General features: G+C 36.7%; 4 protein-coding genes across 6 annotated transcripts; 2 read left to right on the top strand and 2 right to left on the bottom strand.

Annotated features, from left to right (window-relative positions):
- Nucleotides 1-52: 52 nt before the first annotated feature.
- On the bottom strand, nt 53-5,185 carry kbtbd4 (kelch repeat and BTB (POZ) domain containing 4). Of its 3 annotated transcripts, none has more exons than XM_067420525.1 (5): nt 5,080-5,185; nt 4,067-4,562; nt 3,820-3,961; nt 3,604-3,710; nt 53-1,849 (listed from the first exon to the last, which is right to left on the bottom strand). In XM_067420525.1, the coding sequence occupies exons 2-5, from the start codon at nt 4,526-4,528 to the stop codon at nt 989-991; spliced, it is 1,572 nt and encodes a 523-aa protein (XP_067276626.1). In that variant the 5' UTR covers nt 4,529-4,562; nt 5,080-5,185; the 3' UTR covers nt 53-988. The 3 variants fall into 3 exon arrangements, with proteins under 3 accessions (XP_067276626.1, XP_067276625.1, XP_067276624.1); XM_067420524.1 differs by having other exon boundaries at nt 4,067-4,540; nt 5,080-5,170; XM_067420523.1 differs by having other exon boundaries at nt 4,067-5,128.
- A 200-nt stretch (nt 5,186-5,385) lies between these two features.
- On the top strand, nt 5,386-7,527 carry LOC137043960 (protein FAM180B). Its single transcript, XM_067420531.1, has 3 exons — nt 5,386-5,565; nt 6,298-6,377; nt 7,099-7,527. Exons 1-3 carry the CDS (start codon nt 5,490-5,492, stop codon nt 7,423-7,425), a joined length of 483 nt encoding a protein of 160 aa, XP_067276632.1. The 5' UTR covers nt 5,386-5,489; the 3' UTR covers nt 7,426-7,527.
- A 131-nt stretch (nt 7,528-7,658) lies between these two features.
- Nucleotides 7,659-13,781, bottom strand: ddb2 (damage-specific DNA binding protein 2). The gene is made up of 11 exons (XM_067420527.1): nt 13,657-13,781; nt 13,387-13,548; nt 13,115-13,236; nt 12,774-12,965; nt 10,578-10,744; nt 10,196-10,295; nt 9,942-10,119; nt 9,692-9,837; nt 9,416-9,571; nt 8,119-8,164; nt 7,659-8,040 (listed from the first exon to the last, which is right to left on the bottom strand). The coding sequence occupies exons 2-11, from the start codon at nt 13,532-13,534 to the stop codon at nt 7,784-7,786; spliced, it is 1,512 nt and encodes a 503-aa protein (XP_067276628.1). The 5' UTR covers nt 13,535-13,548; nt 13,657-13,781; the 3' UTR covers nt 7,659-7,783.
- Nucleotides 13,782-14,554: 773 nt separating this feature from the next.
- Nucleotides 14,555-21,103, top strand: paqr5a (progestin and adipoQ receptor family member Va). The gene is made up of 9 exons (XM_067419792.1): nt 14,555-14,801; nt 16,054-16,284; nt 16,364-16,491; nt 19,331-19,536; nt 19,649-19,775; nt 19,913-19,957; nt 20,044-20,140; nt 20,277-20,421; nt 20,551-21,103. The coding sequence occupies exons 2-9, from the start codon at nt 16,231-16,233 to the stop codon at nt 20,775-20,777; spliced, it is 1,029 nt and encodes a 342-aa protein (XP_067275893.1). The 5' UTR covers nt 14,555-14,801; nt 16,054-16,230; the 3' UTR covers nt 20,778-21,103.
- Nucleotides 21,104-21,638: the final 535 nt, after the last annotated feature.

Genomic DNA, 21,638 nt, shown 5'->3' with positions numbered 1-21,638 from the left:
AGTGAGGGTAATATATCTATTAGGCAAAGGGGGAAAACATAAAACACATATCTTATTTTTATCTTTTAATTCAAGAGAAAGGTTGACAACACAGTCAAACAACACAGAATTACTATGACTTCAAAGGTCAAATCAGTCATTTTTAATAACTATTCTGAACCAGCAAGAATATGCTAACCAATGTCTCTGGAAGATGTAAAATGGACTGTATCTTCATATACTGCATGAAGGGAATAAAGTAAAATGTAAACAGTTGTAGCATACAATCTGCATACCAGCTTAACGTGGAACCCGACACATTTAAAGATCCTGTCCAATCATAAACCAATGAGAAAAGTGATCTATGCTGATTATAGAGAAGTTATTATCGGTAAGAGAGAGATAAGTGACAAACTTTAATTATGAACATTATTTAAATGCCCCTTGACTGTGGTACTTTTAACATTCTTGAGGAGGTTTTGCATTGTTAATCACGAACATTTCCTTGCGTTCAGCATATCTTGGCAGACATTTTAAAGCACCATATATTGCCCACTGTCACTCATTTAAGGGTAAGTTATGAAATCCAATTCACAGCTGTATACATTGCATGTATTGTGCTATTTCAGTAAATGCTGTGTACAAATGAGTTGTTTTGTGACGTTAGACTAAAGGAACGTGTTGTGGAATGTTAATGGTTTAAAAGGAAATTTAAATATAAGTTCCTTTTGAAATCCAAATGAAATGAACCGAGTATATTGGAAGGTTTCATGAAAGCTTGACAGCTACAATGGACTGCAAATGGCACTGCAGGTACTCACAAACATCACACATTACATTTGGCCTTCAATAACACTTAACGGTGTCCTAGAGTATAACACTTCACATGACATTATAAAGCTTGTACCACAGTATCACAGTAACAACTTCTACATGACTGCTGTCTATTAAATCACCATAGTAACTGTCAGTACATTTGATCATGGTCCTATGCTTTATGTAGAACATCTCAGGCCAAAACAAACTGCCAGTTTGTAAGGAGGATTTTAATTCCCTTGATTACTGAGACCACTGATGTGGCAGGGTTCAATTTCAACGTGTTTGCGTCACCTTTCTTGCATTTATCCCTAAAAACGTAAATGCAGCCATTGCAGCTTGCCACTTTCCATAGAGAGGGCACACAGCTCCACACTTCAGGGAAACGCAGCCGGGTGAAGCTGTCCAGCATTGGGTTATAGCACACCAGCGAGTCGCCCTCTGCCACCACAAATATAAGGTCCTTATGGGCGGTGGCATGCATACATCCGGCAAAAGGCAGCATGTAGGGTTTGGTTTGACACCTCTGCGTGGCCGTTTCAAAGCACTGGATAAGGCGAGACGGTTTGGTAAAGAAGTCCATGTCATTTTCCTCCCCACCCAAAAGGTAAATGGTGCCACCCAAATTGACTCCGGCTGCACCCGACACGGCTGTGTCCAGTTGAGTGGTCTCTTTCCATATGTTGTCCTGTACTGTATAGCAAATCACAGCGTTGGAGAGAGTGTCCTGGAGGGTCTTGCCTCCCAATGAGTATATAGCGTCCTCTGTGGACACAGACACTAACGTGTGGTGGAGACGGTCCCGGGGCAGAGGGGCACAACGCTCCCAGTCCATAGTGTGCATGTTGCATTTCCACATGCGACGTGGTATGGAGCCCCCTACAACATATAGATCAGCTCCATGCTTGCAGGCAGCCGTGATCTGGTGACACAGGCTGTTCTGCCCGCTCACACTGATGGCGTCGTCCTCATCACAATGAAGAGACACAGCCAACGAGTGTGTGCGTGTGTCTTCTTTCCCAATTAGGTATATGTGCACTTTTTCACCAATCTCCTAAATTGCAACAAAGCCAACAATGAAAAAGTGAACAATACAATACTAATAACAACAGTTGGTTGTGAATTCTGTTTATCAACATTTTAAACTGGTCAGAATGTTCTAGCTGGTTAACATGAGGTTTTCTGGACATCGCAAGAATGACTTCTTATAGTAGGAAACTGTATTAAAACATCAATACAATACAAACCATCATCTTCCAGCAAAAGTGCTTTGAAAATGTTCTTTATAACTGTAATAACTGCAAAATTCCCAGCTATAATTGCAAATGCTCTTTGCAAAGAAAAACTGTAAAATGAAATGTGATTAAAAAAAAAAAAAATTAAATCCAGGGGGTTATCAGTACTGAGAATCACTCATCTTCTACACTAATTACATGTGGCATCCGACAAGGGTCAATTTTGGGTCCTCTTTTTTTCCTCTGTATATACTTCCTCTATGCTCCATCTTTCAGAAGTACAGAGTAACTTATATTTATGCTGATAATACATAACTTTACCTTTCTGTCAGGTCAAATTAATGGTGTTCCATAAGGTTAAGAACATGTGTGTCATCTTTGATTCTGACTTATTATTTGATAAGCAGATAAATGCTTTTATAAAAGACATCTTAGATCCATTACCACATAAAAAAGTTCCACTCAGAAGTAAATTGTAACTCATTTATCACATCCCAGTTGGATTACTGCATTGCTTTATAAATTATATGTGGGTTTGTTTCAGTCTACTTTTTTCATGTTTGCAAATAAATTAAATTAAATAGTTAATTTATTGATATAGATCTCGTTTAATTATTGCATCTAAACACAATATAGCGTTGTGCCAAGATTTTTCACGTGAATAAAGGCATATAGATTTGCACACTTTGCTTATCATCCCTGGTCTAGTCTGTTAAACTTGTCAGAAGTTCTCATTTCTAATCTGCCCTCATAGCCTATTTTTCCTCTCATCAAAACCAAATATCATCAGTAGGCTACATCAAGAGCTGGGACAGTTTTTGTGCATTTTGTTTCGTGATCTGACCGGAACAAATAGAAAGTCTCTGCAACGGCGTTAAGCGTTAGATTAAAGCGCTCATCTGTGTGAAGACTGCATGAGCCGCGAGAGAAATCTGCTCCACTGATAACAGCGGCAGCGAGCGCCAGATCTCCTCTTATTTAACAAACGAACAAAAGGATAGCATCTTCTCTACCTTCTCACTACTCTTCTAGTTAACCAGAGATGCTTTGTTTGTATTAGTTAGGTTTATCCGTGAAGCAAGATGTTTTAAAAAAAGTGGTGGGGACATTTGCAGTTGCGGCCCCCAGATTGTGGAATCACACATCACCCTAGCTTATGATGTTGTTTGAGAATTGAGATGAATAGGGGTTTTATTTGCATGTTTTATAAGTTTGTTTATTTAAACACTTTGCAAATGTTATTTTATTTGGGTTTTATACTGTATTATATTATTCTTGACCGTATAGCCCTTTGGTACAACATTTGTAGTTTTTCAATTTTCTTTATAAAAAAAATATTTTTCTTTATTTTTTATGTTGTATGTGTTATGTAAAATAATAATTAATTTTGAAATAAAGAAATGTTTTATGTTAGGGCCAGTGTACATTTTTGTAAGGCGAGTAACAATATTAACTTCTGACTGGACTGGGCAATCACAAAATTACATATAAATAAAACTACCCACCCTGAATATATTTTCATCTGATGAAGAATATAATGTCTATTTTTGTCCAACTCCTAATCAACACTAACCTTTAGACTGTCTAGAAGCATATCAGAATACTCCTCTCGCTCGACTTTGTTGTGATTTATCCACGACTCAATAGCTGCAGTTGGGTTTTGTGAGCTTGGCACGCCATCTGCAAATTACAGACACAAGTTAACATTATCTCTGACTCTATCTCTGATTTCTAATCACAATCTCTAATATAAAGTGAAACCAATTTGCTGTTTGCGCCATTCATTCACCTTTAATGATGTCTATGAGAAGGCACAAAGGCATGTTCAGGAACTCCTCTGTCTGGTGCAGCTGAACCAGATGAATCTTTGCACAGTGCTTAGCAGCCGTATACAACTCCTGGTCACTGTGTCGGTCTGCCAACCACATAATCTGAAAGAAAGAGAGTTCAACAGATTTGTACTGACTCAGCTGACTTTTATCAAAGCTATATAGTGTATGCTGTAAATCATAATTAATAACAACTGAAGGTGTCACCTGCAGGCAATTCTTAACATCCACAGTTCGTGATAGGAAGCGAGAGCACTCCTCAAAGAGGGCAGTGAGCTGATACATGTCAGACATTTCATAGGTGTCCTGCAGGTCTTCAACCTTTAGTTTTATTGTTCCATGGTAGATGTAGTCCACCAGCGACTGGAAGACAGGTGCACTGACGTCCTTCAGCTCAATATTACGATCATAAGCTTCTCTAAGGTTAGAGGTGAACATGGACCTGAAGAAGCTGCTTTGTGCCGAGAGCACCAGGCGGTGAAGCTGGAACTCTTTGCTGTCCACGGTGACGGTGACGTCTGCAAACAGACCATCCTCCAGACACAAGTCCATGATGCTCTTCACAACACGACTGGAATGGGAGCGATCGGTAAAGGTGTAGCCCTGGAAGTAGTTTTCATCCCCTGATGGACCTCCAACGCTGTAACCCCCATCCTCACCAGACTCCATGGCACCTTAAATCTAAAGCAGCGTCACCTGAATACTAGATGAATGACTTACTGGGTCAGCTGTCTCTCAAATGGTTGCATTCATATAGCTTTAATTGTTAACTGGCAGGCTGGGATTTGCCTTTGGATTTAATGCTCACTAGGCTCTAAAATAACTGACTGATTGATGTAATGTAGCATTCTTTAAGAAGGAATCTGCTGCCTGCAATCTACACAAACAATATTTCATACAGATTAAGAAGACATTAATGTGATTTTGCATTTATACGGTACCACCAGTTAAAAACATGAAACTAGCCGACTTGGTGTTCAAATTAGAGTTAATTTTGACAACCCAAATTATGTCCATCTATGGTAAACTGGCCAGCTATGTAGCTAATGCTAACATAAGCCATCTATATTAGGGTCTATTTAACTTCTTCTACCATCCAAATGAGTTCACAATCAAACGCAGTAGAAAAAAAATCTGTCAGATGTAACTGTGCAGACAGCACATGCGCATTCAGACAATATTATTTATAAATGTTAGCATGTGTTAAATCTTTGCCATACCAGAAGACTGCCTGTAAAAGTCAGCCCTAGGAAGTAAACAGCACGTTTGTTCGTAATGACGTCACCGCGCGTTCACGTGACTCTCTGCTGCTCCCGTGTGTTGGAGGACTGTCATTGCGCTGCATATCAAAAACACAAACTATTTGTTTAAAAAGTGTAACTTATCTTTTCATTAAGATTTATTATATAACATAATCGATATGGTATGTACAATAAAAAGCAAAAATATATAAGTCACTCTCTTGCAGTCACATTTTTTCTCTCTGCCAATTTGGCTCAAATTGCCTTTTTCCGCAGGTGAAAAAATGCGACGCACCAAAGACTAACTCAGGAAACCTGTTTTTTTTCTCGGGCTAAACGGATGACGACTGAAATCTGCGTGAATCTTGTGCAATTATATTTTTGTGGCAATGTTGTTGACTCAGATCAAAGTGGTATGTGTTGTCCTGTGTCTCATTGGCTTCAGGGAGCCCTGGAATATCTCAGGTAACTTTTGAACTTGACGAGACGACATGTGCAGTACATCTTGTAGCTATATTATTTTGGTTTTAATCATATATGCATTTGGTTTTCCTTATGAGGATAGGCTAACTGATTGAATTTGCTGTTCAGTGTTGCTGGAATGTGGCGCCACTGACACTTTTGTGGCATGTTGGACATGATTTGCGCCAATCATGACGTCAGATTGGAATATTTTCCTTGTTTAAATTCCGCGAGCACTGTTTAATGCTGAAATATTTCGTTTTATATTTATTAAGTTCAATTGCTTACATAGCACTGATTAATAACAGTTCTTAATAGTTCATTCATAGGTGTTTGTCGTACATTTAGTTCACACAAAATGAAAATTCTGTCATTATTATTTACTCGCCCTCCTGTTCCAAGCCTGTATGCATTTCTTTCTTCTGCTGAACACAAAAGAAGATATGTTGTTGAGGAATGTTTTATCAGTTTTGGGACCAGATTGACACTCCCATAGTATTGTAGCCAACATATATATAAACAATATATATATATATATATATATATATATATATATATATATATATATATATATATATATATATATATATATATATAAACTTATGGAAGTGTCAATCGGGCCCCATAACTGTTTGGTTACACATATTCTTCAAAAAAAAATGATGACAATTTTCATTTTTTGGGTGAACTATCCCTTTAATGCTTTCACTAACTCGTGACTGTGCTGTCATGCAGATGTTTCTGCGGTTCTGCACGGAGGACTGGCACCTCAGGGTTTTATTAGATCTGAAAGTGATGCTAAGCTGATGTTTGAGGTAAGAATAGCCATACATTCCACAAAGTCACAATTCATTTATATTAATTTACATTAGTCGATTTTTAATATTGCAGTTAAAACATTGATTTATGTCACTTGGAATGATAAAACAATTCACAATTGCTAACTGCAAAATAAATAATGTGGTCATAAACTGCATTCTTGACTGAACTGTATAGAGAAATACTGAAGAAACACTTTTACACATCCTAAGGGGACATAAGGATGAAAAAAAGAGATTATATTTAATATTTCAGTGCTTTTGAATTCCCTAGAGAAACTTTGCATTTGTGTGCAAACATGTTTCTCCAAGAAATGTATTTGCTTGCAAAACGTTTTTTGTTTTATTTTTACTTTTGTAAACTTCTAATATGAGATGTAAGGAACAATGATATATACATTTCTCATTTAAATGAACATGGTAAACAAACAGAAGCATTGGAAGCTTGTTTTCGCCACGGAATAAAACATGTACAAATTGCGATTTTTTTATTACACAATTCTGACTTTTTTTTAATCAAAATTGAGTGATATATTTGATATTTGTCGAAATTGCAAACGATAAACTTAAAAAATAAACAAATATTTCTTATAAACAAACTTCAATAGCATCTTTTCTTCGCATCACATTTTTTCTCCCCCAACACTATGTCCCTGTAGTAGGGGGCTCCTCTACATATGAGCTCATAATATTTTTTACATTCCTTTTTTTATCCTAGTTCTTATGGAGAGGACTGGAGATTGATGTCGACAACAATGTTGTCATGCGGGATCAAGAAATAGCATCCATGCGACAAGGGCGAGCTTTCTTATCTCTTATAAACGACAGTATTCCAAAGACTGTGTCTGCAATGGAGAAGTTACTGGCTGTGCTGGAAGAGCAAGACAAATCTTTCCCTCAGGCCCGTTTTGAGACCCTTATCCTCGGGACTATCTATTCAGCCTACCAGGCCAGAAACCTGAAGCTAGAGTCAGAACAGCAGGCCTGGACTGATATTCTTGGTCGTCTTGCAAACGTTACTTATGTTCAGCTACGCAAGTCTTAACTAACAATCAATATACCAGATATTAATGTAACATTCTGATATTTTTTCCCTGCCTTATATGACTCAGTAATTTGTAATAAATTCGAACATCTTTGTTGTTAGTTAAAATTTCTTTGATTTTCCTCACCTCCAACCATGGCTTATTTTTTCTGGTTCTTCAAATAGAATTCATATTTTACTACATAACCAAGACACATAACCAAGTTTTAATGTAAAAAAGTACAAACGTTTATTTTGAACATATACATCTTTTAGGACCTACAAAAGATAAGTTTTTTTTCTCCAGGATGTATTTGTTGAAATGAGTTGAACAAATGACACCTGAAACACTAAGTATTTAGACTCAGTATGTTCCCTCTTACTTTTTCTCCATTTTTGATGTCTTGCATTCTGTCTTGTTCTTGGTCTTTGACTTGGTCTCTGTTGAAGACAATGACAACAGCTTTTTCTTGAGCTTGGCATCATCAGCAGCTGCTCTTTTGTCTCTATTCGTGCGCTGCTGGGTGCTGCGCTGAGACCTGGAGGTTCCAGCTCTGCCTCCACTGTCCTCCACTGTCTGTTTCTGATAAACGCTGTTCAGAGTGTCCTCTCGTTTCCAGATTAAAATGTTAAAGCCTGTAATTCAAGTTAAATTAATTAAGTCATGTAGCACTCCTGACTACTATGATTATAAGAAGATAAATTATATTGTACCCATTCCAGAAGCCAGCACATCCCCAGTTGGACTGAACTTGTTGAGCTGAAATAAAATAAACGAGATATTAAGATAAACTACTCAATGGTAAACTACTGTAATGTGGTTATCAGTAAACAAGGGTATATATAAACCTATGATGGTACCTTTCAAAAGTGTAGGATAAGTAATATTTTAGTTTTTGCGATTTTCAAAGAAGGCTGGCTGCATTTATTTGATGAAAAATATCTCTACCGGTATTTCTGTTTGAATATATTTTAAAATGTAATTTATTCCTGCTCTGGCAAAGCTGAATTTTCAGCATCTTCAGTCAGTCATATGATCCTTTAGAAATCATTCTAATATGCTGATTTGGAGCTCTAGAAAGATTTTATCATGAACGTTGAAAACAGGTCCGTTGCTTAATATTTTTGTGAGATGATCTTTTTTTCTTTATGATTATTTTATGAATATAAAGTTCAAAAGAACAGCATTTATTTGAAATACATGAATTTGAAGTGTCAGTGGTAGTTGAGTAGCTGCCAATGGAGGTACAGAGAGCTCTTAGATTTAATCAAAAAGATGTGGGTGAGCATTTGGGTGACCTATCCCTTTAATACTGTAATGTTAAAGCTGCACTATGTACATTTTCCGTCCTCTAGAGGTTGCCTATTTAAAACAAAGCTGAAGCTTAATGACAATAAGTTTAAGCGTAGATTCTTGGGACATGTGGTCTTTACCTCAGCCCGGTGGAAAAGAATCGGGATAGGACTCGGGCAGAAATCATGTTCATGGATGTGGTTATTAACGTTACTGTAGTATGAAGCAGAGCAGGACCGAGTATTGTGGGAGCTGAGCAAGGATGCTGAAGGGATTGTTGCACAATACACGGCTTATACACAGTCTTAGGTGCCATTTCCACTTTTCCGGTCATGAGTATGAGGTAACGTAGCTCTGTTTATCATATTAGATACATTTAAGTGTGTTGAAAATTACGTTATGACGTTACTCTGTGCTTTCACTCAGCGGCTGCTGTGACACTTGTTATACACTGCTACGGGTAAAGCGTTTCTGCGTTTCCGCGTTAACGCATATATAACACAATTGACAGGCAACTCTCTCAGACGTCCCGGTTCATTTGTTAAAATAGTAATTTTTTCAAAATGTACCAATTGTTGTGGACACATTTGGGATATTGTAAGAACTCAACTGGTTTTTGGATATTTTACAGCAAAAATCCTACATAGTGCACCTTTAAATATTGTAAAATATATTTTAAAAAATGTAAAACAATATATATAAACAAAACATACTTACAGATATGATACCAGCAGCATTTGGGTCCCTCAGCTGATGCACAAGATCACCACTGTTGGCATCATAAATGTCAATAGTTCTCTTGTCATTGGCTAATACTTGATCATCTGGATAACGGCCAGCCACGATGAGGTCATACATGGGATGCCAGTTTGCCTGAGAGAAAGAAAATGACAAAATTAAACTCTATGATGTTACATTACGTTATATAAACTATTTGGAAAGTCTAGTGGGCAAGCAGGTAAAATATGCAGTTTAAACAAAAGGACCTCTGACCTTTATGGGCGTTAAGTGCTGGAACTGTCGATGAGGGTGAAGAATTATTTGATCAGGTTTAGACCAGTCATATGAACAATATACCCTGATCTGGTTCCTCTGGTCTGTAGTCAGGAGCTTGGTGCTGTCAGTTGGATTAAAGTATGCTGAAAGAAAAGAACATTCATTTAAATGTATTTGCATTTAAACCTATCGTACAGTTGAGTTTTTATTTTATTTTTATGTATTACTTGTTCCCCTTCTCGCTTACCAGAATTGACAGGTTTTTCATGAGGCATTTCAGTGATATAACTGCTTTTGTCTTTAATATTACGGAGGTCCCACAGCTTGACCGTAGTATCAACAGAGGATGTTGCCATCAGCCAGTCACAACGAGGGTTAAATTCCACGTGGGTCACTTTGGCTTTGTGCAGCTTCTCTTTGAAAATCTTTAAAAAATATATATAATCAGCTTCATTCTTGATCTTGGCAAATAGAATTGATTTCGATATTTCCCTCACTTACCTCATGTCCATCCAGGCCAAGCAAAAGAAGTCTTCCAGTATTGTCCCCAGTCGCAAGCATCTGACGGCTAACAGACACGTCCACACAGCAGTACCAGTAACTGGGAAAGTGACATTTGTAGCATTAAGACCATACCTTCATGTAATATCCAATTTTTTCTTAATAATATATGAGTGGAATGGATGGTCATTATGTGAGACAACTGTGGCAAGCAATCGGAGACAAACTACTAAACTGATCTATAAGGCGTGTTTAAGGGCAGTTGTTCTTACAGTAATAAGAAATGCAAAACATAAATATGAAATGTAATGTATATAAACCACCAAAACAATTTTTAGATTTCCCAACACTGCTGGGCAATTCATACAAGCACTATCCTCACCAAAGGTCATGGTGGTCATGACCACAGTCTGGGGTTCGAGACAATATCTGACTTTGGAGGCCTTCAAAACTCTGCACGCTGATTGTGCCATCACCAGAAGCAACAAAGATTTTGGACACATCTGTGGGGCAGAACTTCATCTCCCCAATAAAGTCACCAGCTCCCTTCTGCGTGGATACAATAGACAAACACAAGCTTGTAAGATCTAAATACAACTGCCAAACCAAGTACGGCCATGACGAGGAGGACTCAGTGGTCAGGGAGGACTATGGGTTGAACGTGTTTATAAATTCATATCGCAACTAAACCACCACAGCAAAATGAGGAAGGTGAAAACAAATTATGTTCTTCATATTCGCCAATAACATTCAAATATACTTACTACAAATGATGAATAACAATGTTATTTATTCCTCTAAATAGCAAATTCTATTAGCTTGGCAACAATACATTTAATATAACACAAAAGCAACTTAATAAATGATCAAGACTCTGAACACACTCTCATTTATAGCATAACTAACGGCAAAAAAAAAAAAAAAAAAAATCAAATGATTTCATCCTCTGATCTATCACAGGGTTTATCCAACTTCATACCAATCAGTAGACCAAAATATACACAAATACATTAAATGCCAACTTTATCTAAAGAACTGTATTATAATGTATATAATGTAATATAAATGTAATATAATGTATTAATAAAGGCCTTTGAAGCAAAGTGATGCATTTGTGTGAGAAAAATACCCATATTTATACCTTTATAAACTAAAATAACAAGCTTCCGACAGCCGGACATACACATCGATTTACGGCGAAAGAGTAACCCCTGACCTGAAGCATAGACGAATGTGCAATGCAGAGGATAGAGCAAAACAAAATTCACGAATTAGAGGTCACGAATTAGAAGTCTAAAACAAGAATTTATAAAGAGAAATGTCAGAGGATTTCGTTTGAAAAGAGAAGAGAAGCTAGAGTTTGTTCCCTTTTTTTTGAACAGCGAGACGCTCTCAAATCAGGTGTTACTATTTTGCCGCAAGTCGACCTGTGTACTGCGCTGGCGTCTGCCAGAAGCTAGTTATTTGAGTTTTAAATATGGACATTTTTTACAGAAACGCATTGCTTCTCTTCAGAAGGCCTTTATTAACCCCCCGCGGAGCTGTGTGTATATCTTTGAGTAAATCATGGGATAATTGTTATTTTTGGGTGAAAAAAAAAAATGTCTATCCCTTTAAGAGTCAACTGAATCAAATACAGATAACTGATGTTGCACACTTGCTGTACTATGATTCAACGGAATGAACAGAAGTGTCCATCAACAGGACAAAGTATCAGCTCAAGCCTCAAATCAAGAAATTGTTTGCCAGTTTTAAGTATTGTAAATCTCTGTTTGGTCTATATTTCATTAAAAGCAAATGGGAGATCACCCACAAGTGCTAGTAAATGAGCTTACTCCCATGAATCTGTTTTGGCAAAAACTTGTATAACCGATCCACTGATATCCCGAAGGGTGGTAGCACCCCAAATAGATGAGGTGAATAGCTGATTGGTATTGAATTGGTTAAACTTCATGCCTGTTATTGCATCTCCAGGACCCATCTAGGATAAAGAACAGAGGAGAAAATCTCAGCAGTCATCAAAACTGCATCTGTATAATCCGTTAAATCTGAAAATGCTGAACTTTACTTTTACTGTACTCTTAGACGTTTAATAGTTTATAGTACACTATTTACACACTGATATTTAAATTAAGTGATTTAACCATTTAAGAGTACACTACATTGGTGAATTTCATAAGAATTGCATTTTACTGAGACCCCAAAAGCATTTGGACACGTACAGGGTGAGTTTACCCAAAAATGTGGACTAAAATACTAGTTTTACAATCCCTTTATGGACTTTTTGAAGCGTCAAAGTGTCAGTTGCATAGCTACTCGTAAGCTCTCAGATTTTATCAAAAATAACTTAATTTGTGTTCCGAAGATGAATGAAAGTCTTACAGGTTTGGAATGACATGAGGGTAATTAATATCCCTTTAAGTGACACTTAATGTACGAATGTAATTAGATTAGATAAATATCAAACCAATTTGCATATGCAAACAAATAGTGCTATAGATATCAAAAAGTGTCCAAATACTTTTTGTCTTCACTTTAAACAGCATATTCTTCACTTCACAATCCAGCTTCATCTTACCCCCTGTATGAAAGTTCTCTTATTCAGCACATCGTAATCCCACAGGATGATGTCTCCACCTTTGGAGCCCACTGCAACAGTAGTGGGATGGGTGGGATGCCATTCCAGACAAGTGACCCTCCGGTCGAAGGGGCTGGCTGTGCGGTGAAGCTGGTAGGTTCCAAGTGAGCGTATGAAAGGCTCTTGCAGACACTATAACACAAGTGAGAGTAGTACATAGCACTGTAATATTGTTGTTGAGTTTCTGCACCAGTTGCATATAAAGAGCACAGTGTATAGGCAATAGGTGATACCATCATAATACATTTTACCATACATATGCATTATATGCTTGTCATCACCTGTCGCAGTTGAGTATGGATGCTCTGTCCCAAGGAGCTTTTGTAAATGTAGTGAAGGATACTTGTTTGGCCCAATTTCTTTTGACCTCCAGTCCATTTAACACTTGCTTGAATGTAGGTGTCTGTTACATTACAGAAATCCAGTTTAGCTCACCAGAAAATCAGGATTAGTTTTTTACTTTTTTGCATTCAGGGTATTTAATTAAACCTTTTGTTACTGAAACCGAACTGTCCAATGGTAAGACTAATACAGAACTCATAGCTTTTCTCACCCGTTTTTGGTGCCGTCTTGACTTTCTGTTTAGCTTTGAGCTTTTTGGAGAGAGTTTGATGAGGTTCTTCAGTCAGTCTGTTTTTTGAATTGACTTTCTTTGTCTGCTTGGAAGCAGTCGAGTCTGTCTGAGCCCTTCCTCGCGCCATTTAAAGTCGACTTTCTAATTGGAAAAAATGTCAACAAAGAAATTGCATGACAATTTTGAGTTACAGTAAGGAGATTCGTAGATACGATCCGACCGACTAAAGCCATACATTTTCTTTCTTACCTGCAAATGTAGAGCTGTCTACAGAACATTGGCAAACCCTCTCAGATCAACACGCAACACGTGCACAGACACGCAGTTTGACTACATTCAGTGACGTATAAAAAGGATTGTTTTGTAATCGTTGAGCGCGATATAGATTTTATCCTCTAGATGGCGCTAAATGTTGGCAATAATTCACAGGCCTGAGTAATTCATGTACATAATTTTTTTTTATAACAACATTTCTATGCAATGGTCACTTTTTAAAGCTATTCAGATAGAAATATTCATAAATACATTTGACCTTCGCTATTTAGAATACAAAATAGTGCCTGGAAACTCTTTTAACCCGTTAACCAAAGAGTGAAAAGAGTTCAAAAACATAATTTACTCACCTTCAGGTTGTTCCAAACCTGTATGAATTTCTTTCTTCTGTCTAACACAAAATATACTTAAAAGAATGTTGGTAATCAAACGATAGCCATTCACATCCATAGCAAGAAAAAAACTATTTAGGCAATGTCAACTGTTTGGTTACTAACATTCTTTGAAATATCTTCCTTTGTGTTTAGTAGAAGAAAGAAATAGAGGTTTGGAACAACTCGAGTGTGATTAACGTTAAATGACATTTTTTTTTTTTTTCATTTTTGGGTGAACTACACACACACACACACACATATACATATATATATATATATATATATATATATATATATATATATATATATATATATATATATATATACACACACACACACACACACACATATATATATATATATATATATATATATATATATATATATATATATATATATATATATATATATGAAATAAAAATAATAAATGCCCGTACATCAACAAACAATGAAATCTTACATCAATGTAAAAAAAATGTCTCATCCTCGAAACTAGACCACTTCTTAGGTGGGCGTCGCGTTGTTCTTGCAGTGGGAGATTTGATTTCAGAGTCTTGGATACAGCGCGTTCAGGACGTGTGTGTTGGCCAATCACAGAAGCCCAGGGACCTACAGCTGACAACGAAAACAAAGAAAGGCATGTTATCCTCCCACTCGCCACTCATTGTCAGGAGGGAGAAATTAAACATTCACGGTTTGTTGTTTTTTTAGATCACACACTGAACGTCGAAACATCTACATCTGACGGTAAGTGTGAGATAGAACAGACTTGAGCTGCATATATTAGGCTAATGAAAGCTGTCTTTTGAGATATAAAACGTGAGGTATTTTATGAATAATTTGCAATGAGGTATTTTATGAAGTATTTCACTCCTTTGCCGTCTTACTATTTTACAACGGCTGTGTAGGACAAATTACTAATTAGTTAAATGTGAACTTGTGCCACGTGTTGTTCATTATGAGCGATAAGCTCCACTAAAACTGTAGCCTACAGTCCGTTTTGTGCACAAAGATAATAAATCAGCTTTTATGTAATGTTATGGATTAAAGTGTCATCACATTTGGTGTATATACACGGATCAAATCAATTCACAATCATTATTCGATATCAGTAGGCTACACACACACACACACACACACACACACACACACAAAACTACTTCCATATGATTTGTTTAGTTGAATTTTTGGATTGTGTTTCCCCTCTGTGTGCTTTGACCTGGTTTAGTGTGACTCTTTTGTCAAATGCAACAAAGATGTATCTGTTGTTTACCTTTTAATGATATTATACAATGCCTGTATTTATTTGTTATATTTCCATTTAAGTATTAGGTTTTTTTTGTGTGTGTGTGTGTTTTTGTTTTGTTTGTTTGTTGCATACAACAAAGATTTAGGACACAGTGTGGGGTGCATTTTTATGTGTATTCTATGCTATATATATTTTACCATAATATGAGCTCTGATACGTCAGTTCCTGCAATTATTTTTAGGGTTTTACACATCCCTCTAATGTATGTTGAATAATGATTAATCAATTGGAGAATTTACTACCTAACAATAAAAGTGTCAAGTTACTGTATATTCAAAGGGCAAAGACATTTTTCACAAAAGTGATTTTTTTTCTCCTCAGCTCCCCTCTTCAGTCTTAAAGTTAATGATCTACTACCTTTTTGAACTTGAGGTAGAGATGGAGATTTTCAGGTAGCTGTATAGATATGAGAATAATAGGGGTTTAATGATTACTTTTGTGTTTATTCAGGCAGGTAAATATGCGGCCACAAGGTTTATGGCTAGAGTTGGATAACCCTGCTTCGCTTTATATAAGGCAATTGGAGACATTTAGTTTGTACATTCTAAAGCACAAGGGATTGGTTAAACAGCAACATAATATTTTTACATTTTGATATGGGATGTGTTGTGTTTTCCTCCAGATATAAATCTTTATGTATGAAAGACTTATGGATTTAAAATGTCATCTTGAAATTGTTAACTCCTATAGGTGCATTTAGCGAGATTTTATAGAAACATCCTGAGTTGGTGACTGGACTGTGAGATGCCCATAATCAAGGGGAACACTAAAGAACAAACTTCCGAAGCAATCACAAGGAATCAAGAAGAAGCTCTGTAGATGGCAGCTGGTCTCTTCACCTTATGATAGCTGGAGCCTTCCTCTACTATGCTCAATCTCATTAAGCTACCGCAAGTGTTCACCATCAACCAAGTTCCAAAAGTAAGTTTTTCACTGTATAGCACTGTTGACTATGTTTTACACTGGTTTAGTTGACTTTGTTAAATATGTTTCATTATAGGTCTTCCATGAAGATGGCATAATTTCAGGGTATCGTCACCCATGCAGCTCAGCCAAAGAGTGTGTGCTTAGTCTTTTCCAGCTAACAAATGAAACTCTTAATATTTGGACTCATTTTCTGCCTACATGGTAAATTCAGTTCCAGCATTCATATTTTTGTATATGTTTACATTTGCTAATGTTAAAATTGAGAATTTTATTAGAATGAGATTTTGGCAATATTGCGATTAAACTTTACCTCATGTAAACACAATAATTCAATCAAAATAATGCAATTAAGCTCATATTCCCAGTGAGCATAATCATATTAACATATGTGGTGTATGCTGATTTTAATCTACATAGACAGGCATGTAAACACCTTAAATTATTGGATCATTACTGCAGTGATTATGTTATGTATAGTCCAGACCTTAAATATATTTAAAGTATTTGGGATGTGCTGGAGGAGACTTTACAAAGTGCTTGACTTCTATTGTCAATACCAGATCTTGATGAAAAATGTATGTACCTCTTGATGGAAATAACATTCATTTCCATCAAGAGGCGTATACATTTGATTTATGGTAAAGATCAGGCCATGATGTGTCTTCCTAAATGTTTTTTTAAGAAAGGAAAATCTGCTCACTCCATCAATTAGGGTTATAGAAACTGTTGCCAAACATATGACATGCTAGAAACATAATAATCACTGCAACTATGATCCAATCATTGACTCTTAAGCAGTTGCCTATTTAAATCCAAACATCAATGTTTTTTTGTGTGTGTGTTTTTTGGCCAGGCAGTAAATCTGCATTGTTAATAATCCTTTTGATCTTTTATTCAAAACATTCACAAAAATCTTACTTTCATTGAAGTAAAGAATATCACCCCACTCATTTTCTTACAGGTCAGGGGACTGGGATGGCCATGGCAGAAGCTTCGTTTTGTTCTCAGTGACATGTTTTTGTGTTGATTTTGATGGGTTTTTTTTCAACCACGGCCCATTATAAGATTAGTAGCGGAGGCCCTCAGGTTTTGATTTTTTTTTCATCTGCTGGTATTTATTAGAATCCATGATGCCATGTATCTGAACAAAATGTCCAGGACCTCCAGCAGAAAACATTTCAAACATTTTCACAGATCCAGCAGTACATTTAATCGTGGACACAGGATACTTTTTATCCTTATTTTTTATACCTGTGCACCAAACCCATCTGACCACTGAACCAGGTCCCGTTTAAAGTTTCAGTCGTACCTGACAACTGAATATGCTGGAGTTTGTTTTTGGATGAGTGAGGAGGACTGTTCTTGAAACCCTTCCAAACAACATGTTGTCTTTCTGACCCCAAGACTCCAGGCTAATCTAATCTACAGGTCCTTCTCAAAAAATTAGCATATAGTGATAAAAGTTCATTATTTTCCATAAAATAATGATAAAAATGTAACTTTCATATATTTTAGATTCATTGCACACCAACTGAAATATGTGGCAATGGAGGCAATCAGCCTGTGGCACTGCTGAGGTGTTCTGGAGGCCCAGGATGCTTCGATAGCGGCCTTAAGCTCATCCAGAGTGTTGGGTCTTGCGTCTCAACTTTCTCTTCACAATATCCCACAGATTCTCTATAGGGTTCAGGTCAGGAGAGTTGGCAGGCCAATTGAGCACAGTAATACTATGGTCAGTAAACCAGGTCGTGGTGAAAAACAAAATCTTCATCTCCATAAAGCTTTCCAGCAGATGAAAGCATGAAGTGCTCCAAAATCTCCTGATAGGTAGCTGCATTGACCCTACCCTTCATAAAACACGGTGGACCAACACCAGCAGCTGACATGGCACCCCAGACCATCACTGACTGTGGGTACTTGACACTGGACTTCAGGCATTTTGGCATTTCCTTCTCCCCAGTCTTCCTCCAGACTCTGGGACCTTGATTTCCAAATGACATGCAAAATTTGAGCAACAGTCCAGTGCTGCTTCTCTGTAGCCCAGGTCAGGCGCTTCTGCCTCGGTTTCTGGTTCAAAAAAGTGTCTTGACCTGGGGAATGTGGCCCCTGTAGCCCATTTCCTGCACACGCCTGTGCACGGTGGCTCTGGATGTTTCTACTCCAGACTCAGTCCACTGCTTCCGCAGGTCCCCCAGGGTCTGGAATCGGTCCTTCTCCACAATCTTCCTCAGGGTCCGGTCACCTCTTCTCTTCCTTCCCACAGATTTCCCACTGAGGTGCCTTGATACAGCACTCTGGGAACAGCCTATTTGTTCAGAAATTTCTTTCTGTGTCTTACCCTCTCGCTTGAGGGGGTCAATGATGGCCTTCTGGACAGCAGTCAGGTCGACAGTCTTACCCATGATTGCGGTTTTGAGTAATGCACCAGGCTGGGAGTTTTTAAAAGCCTCAGGAATCTTTTGCAGGTGTTTAGAGTTAATTAGTTGATTCAGATGATTAGGTTAATAGCTCATTTAGAGAACCTTTTCATGATATGCTTATTTTTTGAGACAGGAATTTTGGGTTTTCATGAGCTGTATGCCAAAATCATCAGTATTAAAACAATAAAAGACCTGAAATATATCAGTTGGTGTGCAATGAATCTAAAATATATGAAAGTTTAATTTTTATCATTACATTATGGAAAATAATGAACTTTTATCACAATATGCTAATTTTTTTGACAAGGACCTGTATGTGTGTGTATATATATACACATATATATACACACTTTCAGTTATTTTACTTCAATTAAAATGTTTGTGTTGGTTTTTTTAAAATGAAAGATCAAAAGAATAAACACATTTTTACAGCCATCTTTTTATATTTGTTAAGGGGGCTAATAATTCTGAACTCAACTGTATATGTGTGTAATTTTGGGGGCGTGTAGCATTTTATTGCAAGAGCATTCAGGCTACTGCTACACCACGGCTTTGCAATTTGCATGCAAACATGTTTGCAATTTTAGATCGTCCAGTAATAGATGTTTTTATTTTTCCAGGTTTTTCTTATGGAAACTGCTGACAGTAGTGCTGGTGCAGGATGATTGGCAGGATCCTTTCACCTGGCCCTTGCTGGTGTTCCTGCTGTCGTGCTGTGTGTACCCACTCGCTTCCAGCTGTGCTCATACCTTCAGTACCATGTCAGAACGGGCCAGGCACATCTGCTTCTTCTTTGATTATGGAGCACTTAGCTTCTACAGCCTTGGTACAGAATACAACAAAACTATTGAGTAAAATGTAGTTTCCACTTATTTCAAATGTTTGTCCTAATTATCTTTCCTTGATTTCCTCTTATTACTGTATTTGATCATCAACAGGTTCTGCCATCACCTACTCTTCTTACTCATTTCCAGATAAATGGGTTAATAGCACATTTCACAAATACTATGTTCCTATAGCTGTTGTCAACTCTGTGATCTCTACTGCACTGGCCTGCTACTCAAGGTAGGATGACGAATCAATAAAACCTATAATTCCAGTAAAAGCTAGTAATATATACAATATGCTTTATTTATATTTTTCTTAAAGTATATAGTGTGCTAAAATGTCAAGACTAAACATTTTATTTATTTGTTTTTTAGACTTGGTTTACCATTTCTTCAGTATAATTATCACAGCACTAAAAGGTAATTCCTCTTTTGTATCCTTACCTTGATGTATTTGATTGTAAAAAATAATTTTCAGTAAATAAACAATTGTTATTCTCCTTTAGGTATTCTGTGGAAAAAGATCATAAGCTCTGTAAACGTCTAAGGATAATCGCCTTTGTTTATCCATATCTCTTTGACAACATCCCTCTCTTTTATAGAGTAAGTGTTTTTCAAATGTATTTTTTTTGTGGAACAATTTAACTCTGGCTGTATTTGTATTAAATGTGCAATTGAACAAAATTAATTTATTTAAATGATTTATTAATTTGTTTGGACTTTTGGCCTCCTTTTGTAGATTTTAGTGTGTTCTGGTGAGGGTTGCACCATTAATGAGGCCAATGCGGTTCACTATCAGCACATGTCATTGGCTCTCTTCACTGGCTTTCTTTTTGCCACACATCTGCCTGAACGGTTGGCTCCCGGTAGTTTTGACTACATAGGTACAATTACAGATCCTTAGATTTCTTATCATCATGAAATTCAGATGGCATAATGTTAGTTGTGATGCTTTTAAACTACAGTAAATTCTATTAATCATAAACTTTCATCCTTTAATGCATCCTTTACAGGTCACAGTCATCAGCTCTTCCACGTGTTTGCTATTATTGGCACTTATTTCCAGATGACTGCTATTGAACTGGACATGGCTGCACGGAAGCAGTGGCTTCATGCTCATGTGCCACCAATCACCCTTTCAAACACTGCGGGAGCTGCATTCGTTAATGTGGTCAGCGGGCTTTGTATAGTATATTTTTTCAGTCTAGCACTTTTCTCCACCAAAGGTGTAAAAAACTAATGCGTTTGAAATGTGACATTTGATAAGGTTACTCAGGGCAGCAAAGTTAGTTTCCCCTACAACTGAGTAAAATATATTTATATATTGTATATCCTGTAGGCATATGTTCAATAGAAGCAATTTAATGAACAGCCTGAGAATATTTTATTTAATCTGGAAGAGTATAAGATTGTATAATTTAGGATTAGGATGTATGTTTGATCAATGTTTTTGTAAAAAAAAAAAAAAGAAGTTTGTTTTTTCTTTATTCAAATTGCATGCTTAACATTTGCACTATTTCAAATTTTCACATGAATCAGACCTATCACCATTTATATACAAGTGCATTTTTGAACACTGCATAATCTTTATATTTCTTATAAATAAATCTTGTTAATATGTAACATTTTATATTTTTACAAAATAAAGCTGATAAACTATGTACCACCTTCTGACTTCAGATCATTCAATACACTATACATCACTAGTGGCAGAAGGAATGGGACGAATAAAAAATAAACTGTATAAGAAGTGTCTTCCATAACGTCAAATCAAAACATGACCCAAGTGGCTCAGGCTCACTCAAGACTTACACATGGGCTTCTATTGATAGGTGAATTTACTCCTGTCTTGTGTCAAGTTCCTTTCACTGTTAAACTAATTATTTTGGACCATAATTATGATACTGCTAAAAAACGCTTTTATTCAGAAACATGTTTACTTTTTCTATACGTTTTAAAGAATTACAAATACAGTCAGATGGCACTTTAAGTAAAACAACAACAACAACAACAACAACAACAACAACCCAGTGACCATCAAATAAAAACATGAAAATGCTTACAAATGGAAACGCATTGGGCAGATTTCTTGTTCTTTAAT

Source organism: Pseudorasbora parva, chromosome 16, assembly GCF_024679245.1.
Source record: "Pseudorasbora parva isolate DD20220531a chromosome 16, ASM2467924v1, whole genome shotgun sequence".
Classification (NCBI taxonomy): domain Eukaryota; kingdom Metazoa; phylum Chordata; class Actinopteri; order Cypriniformes; family Gobionidae; genus Pseudorasbora; species Pseudorasbora parva.
The sequence above is the reverse complement of the archived record's forward strand: the minus strand, read 5'-3'. Positions and strand labels throughout refer to the sequence as shown.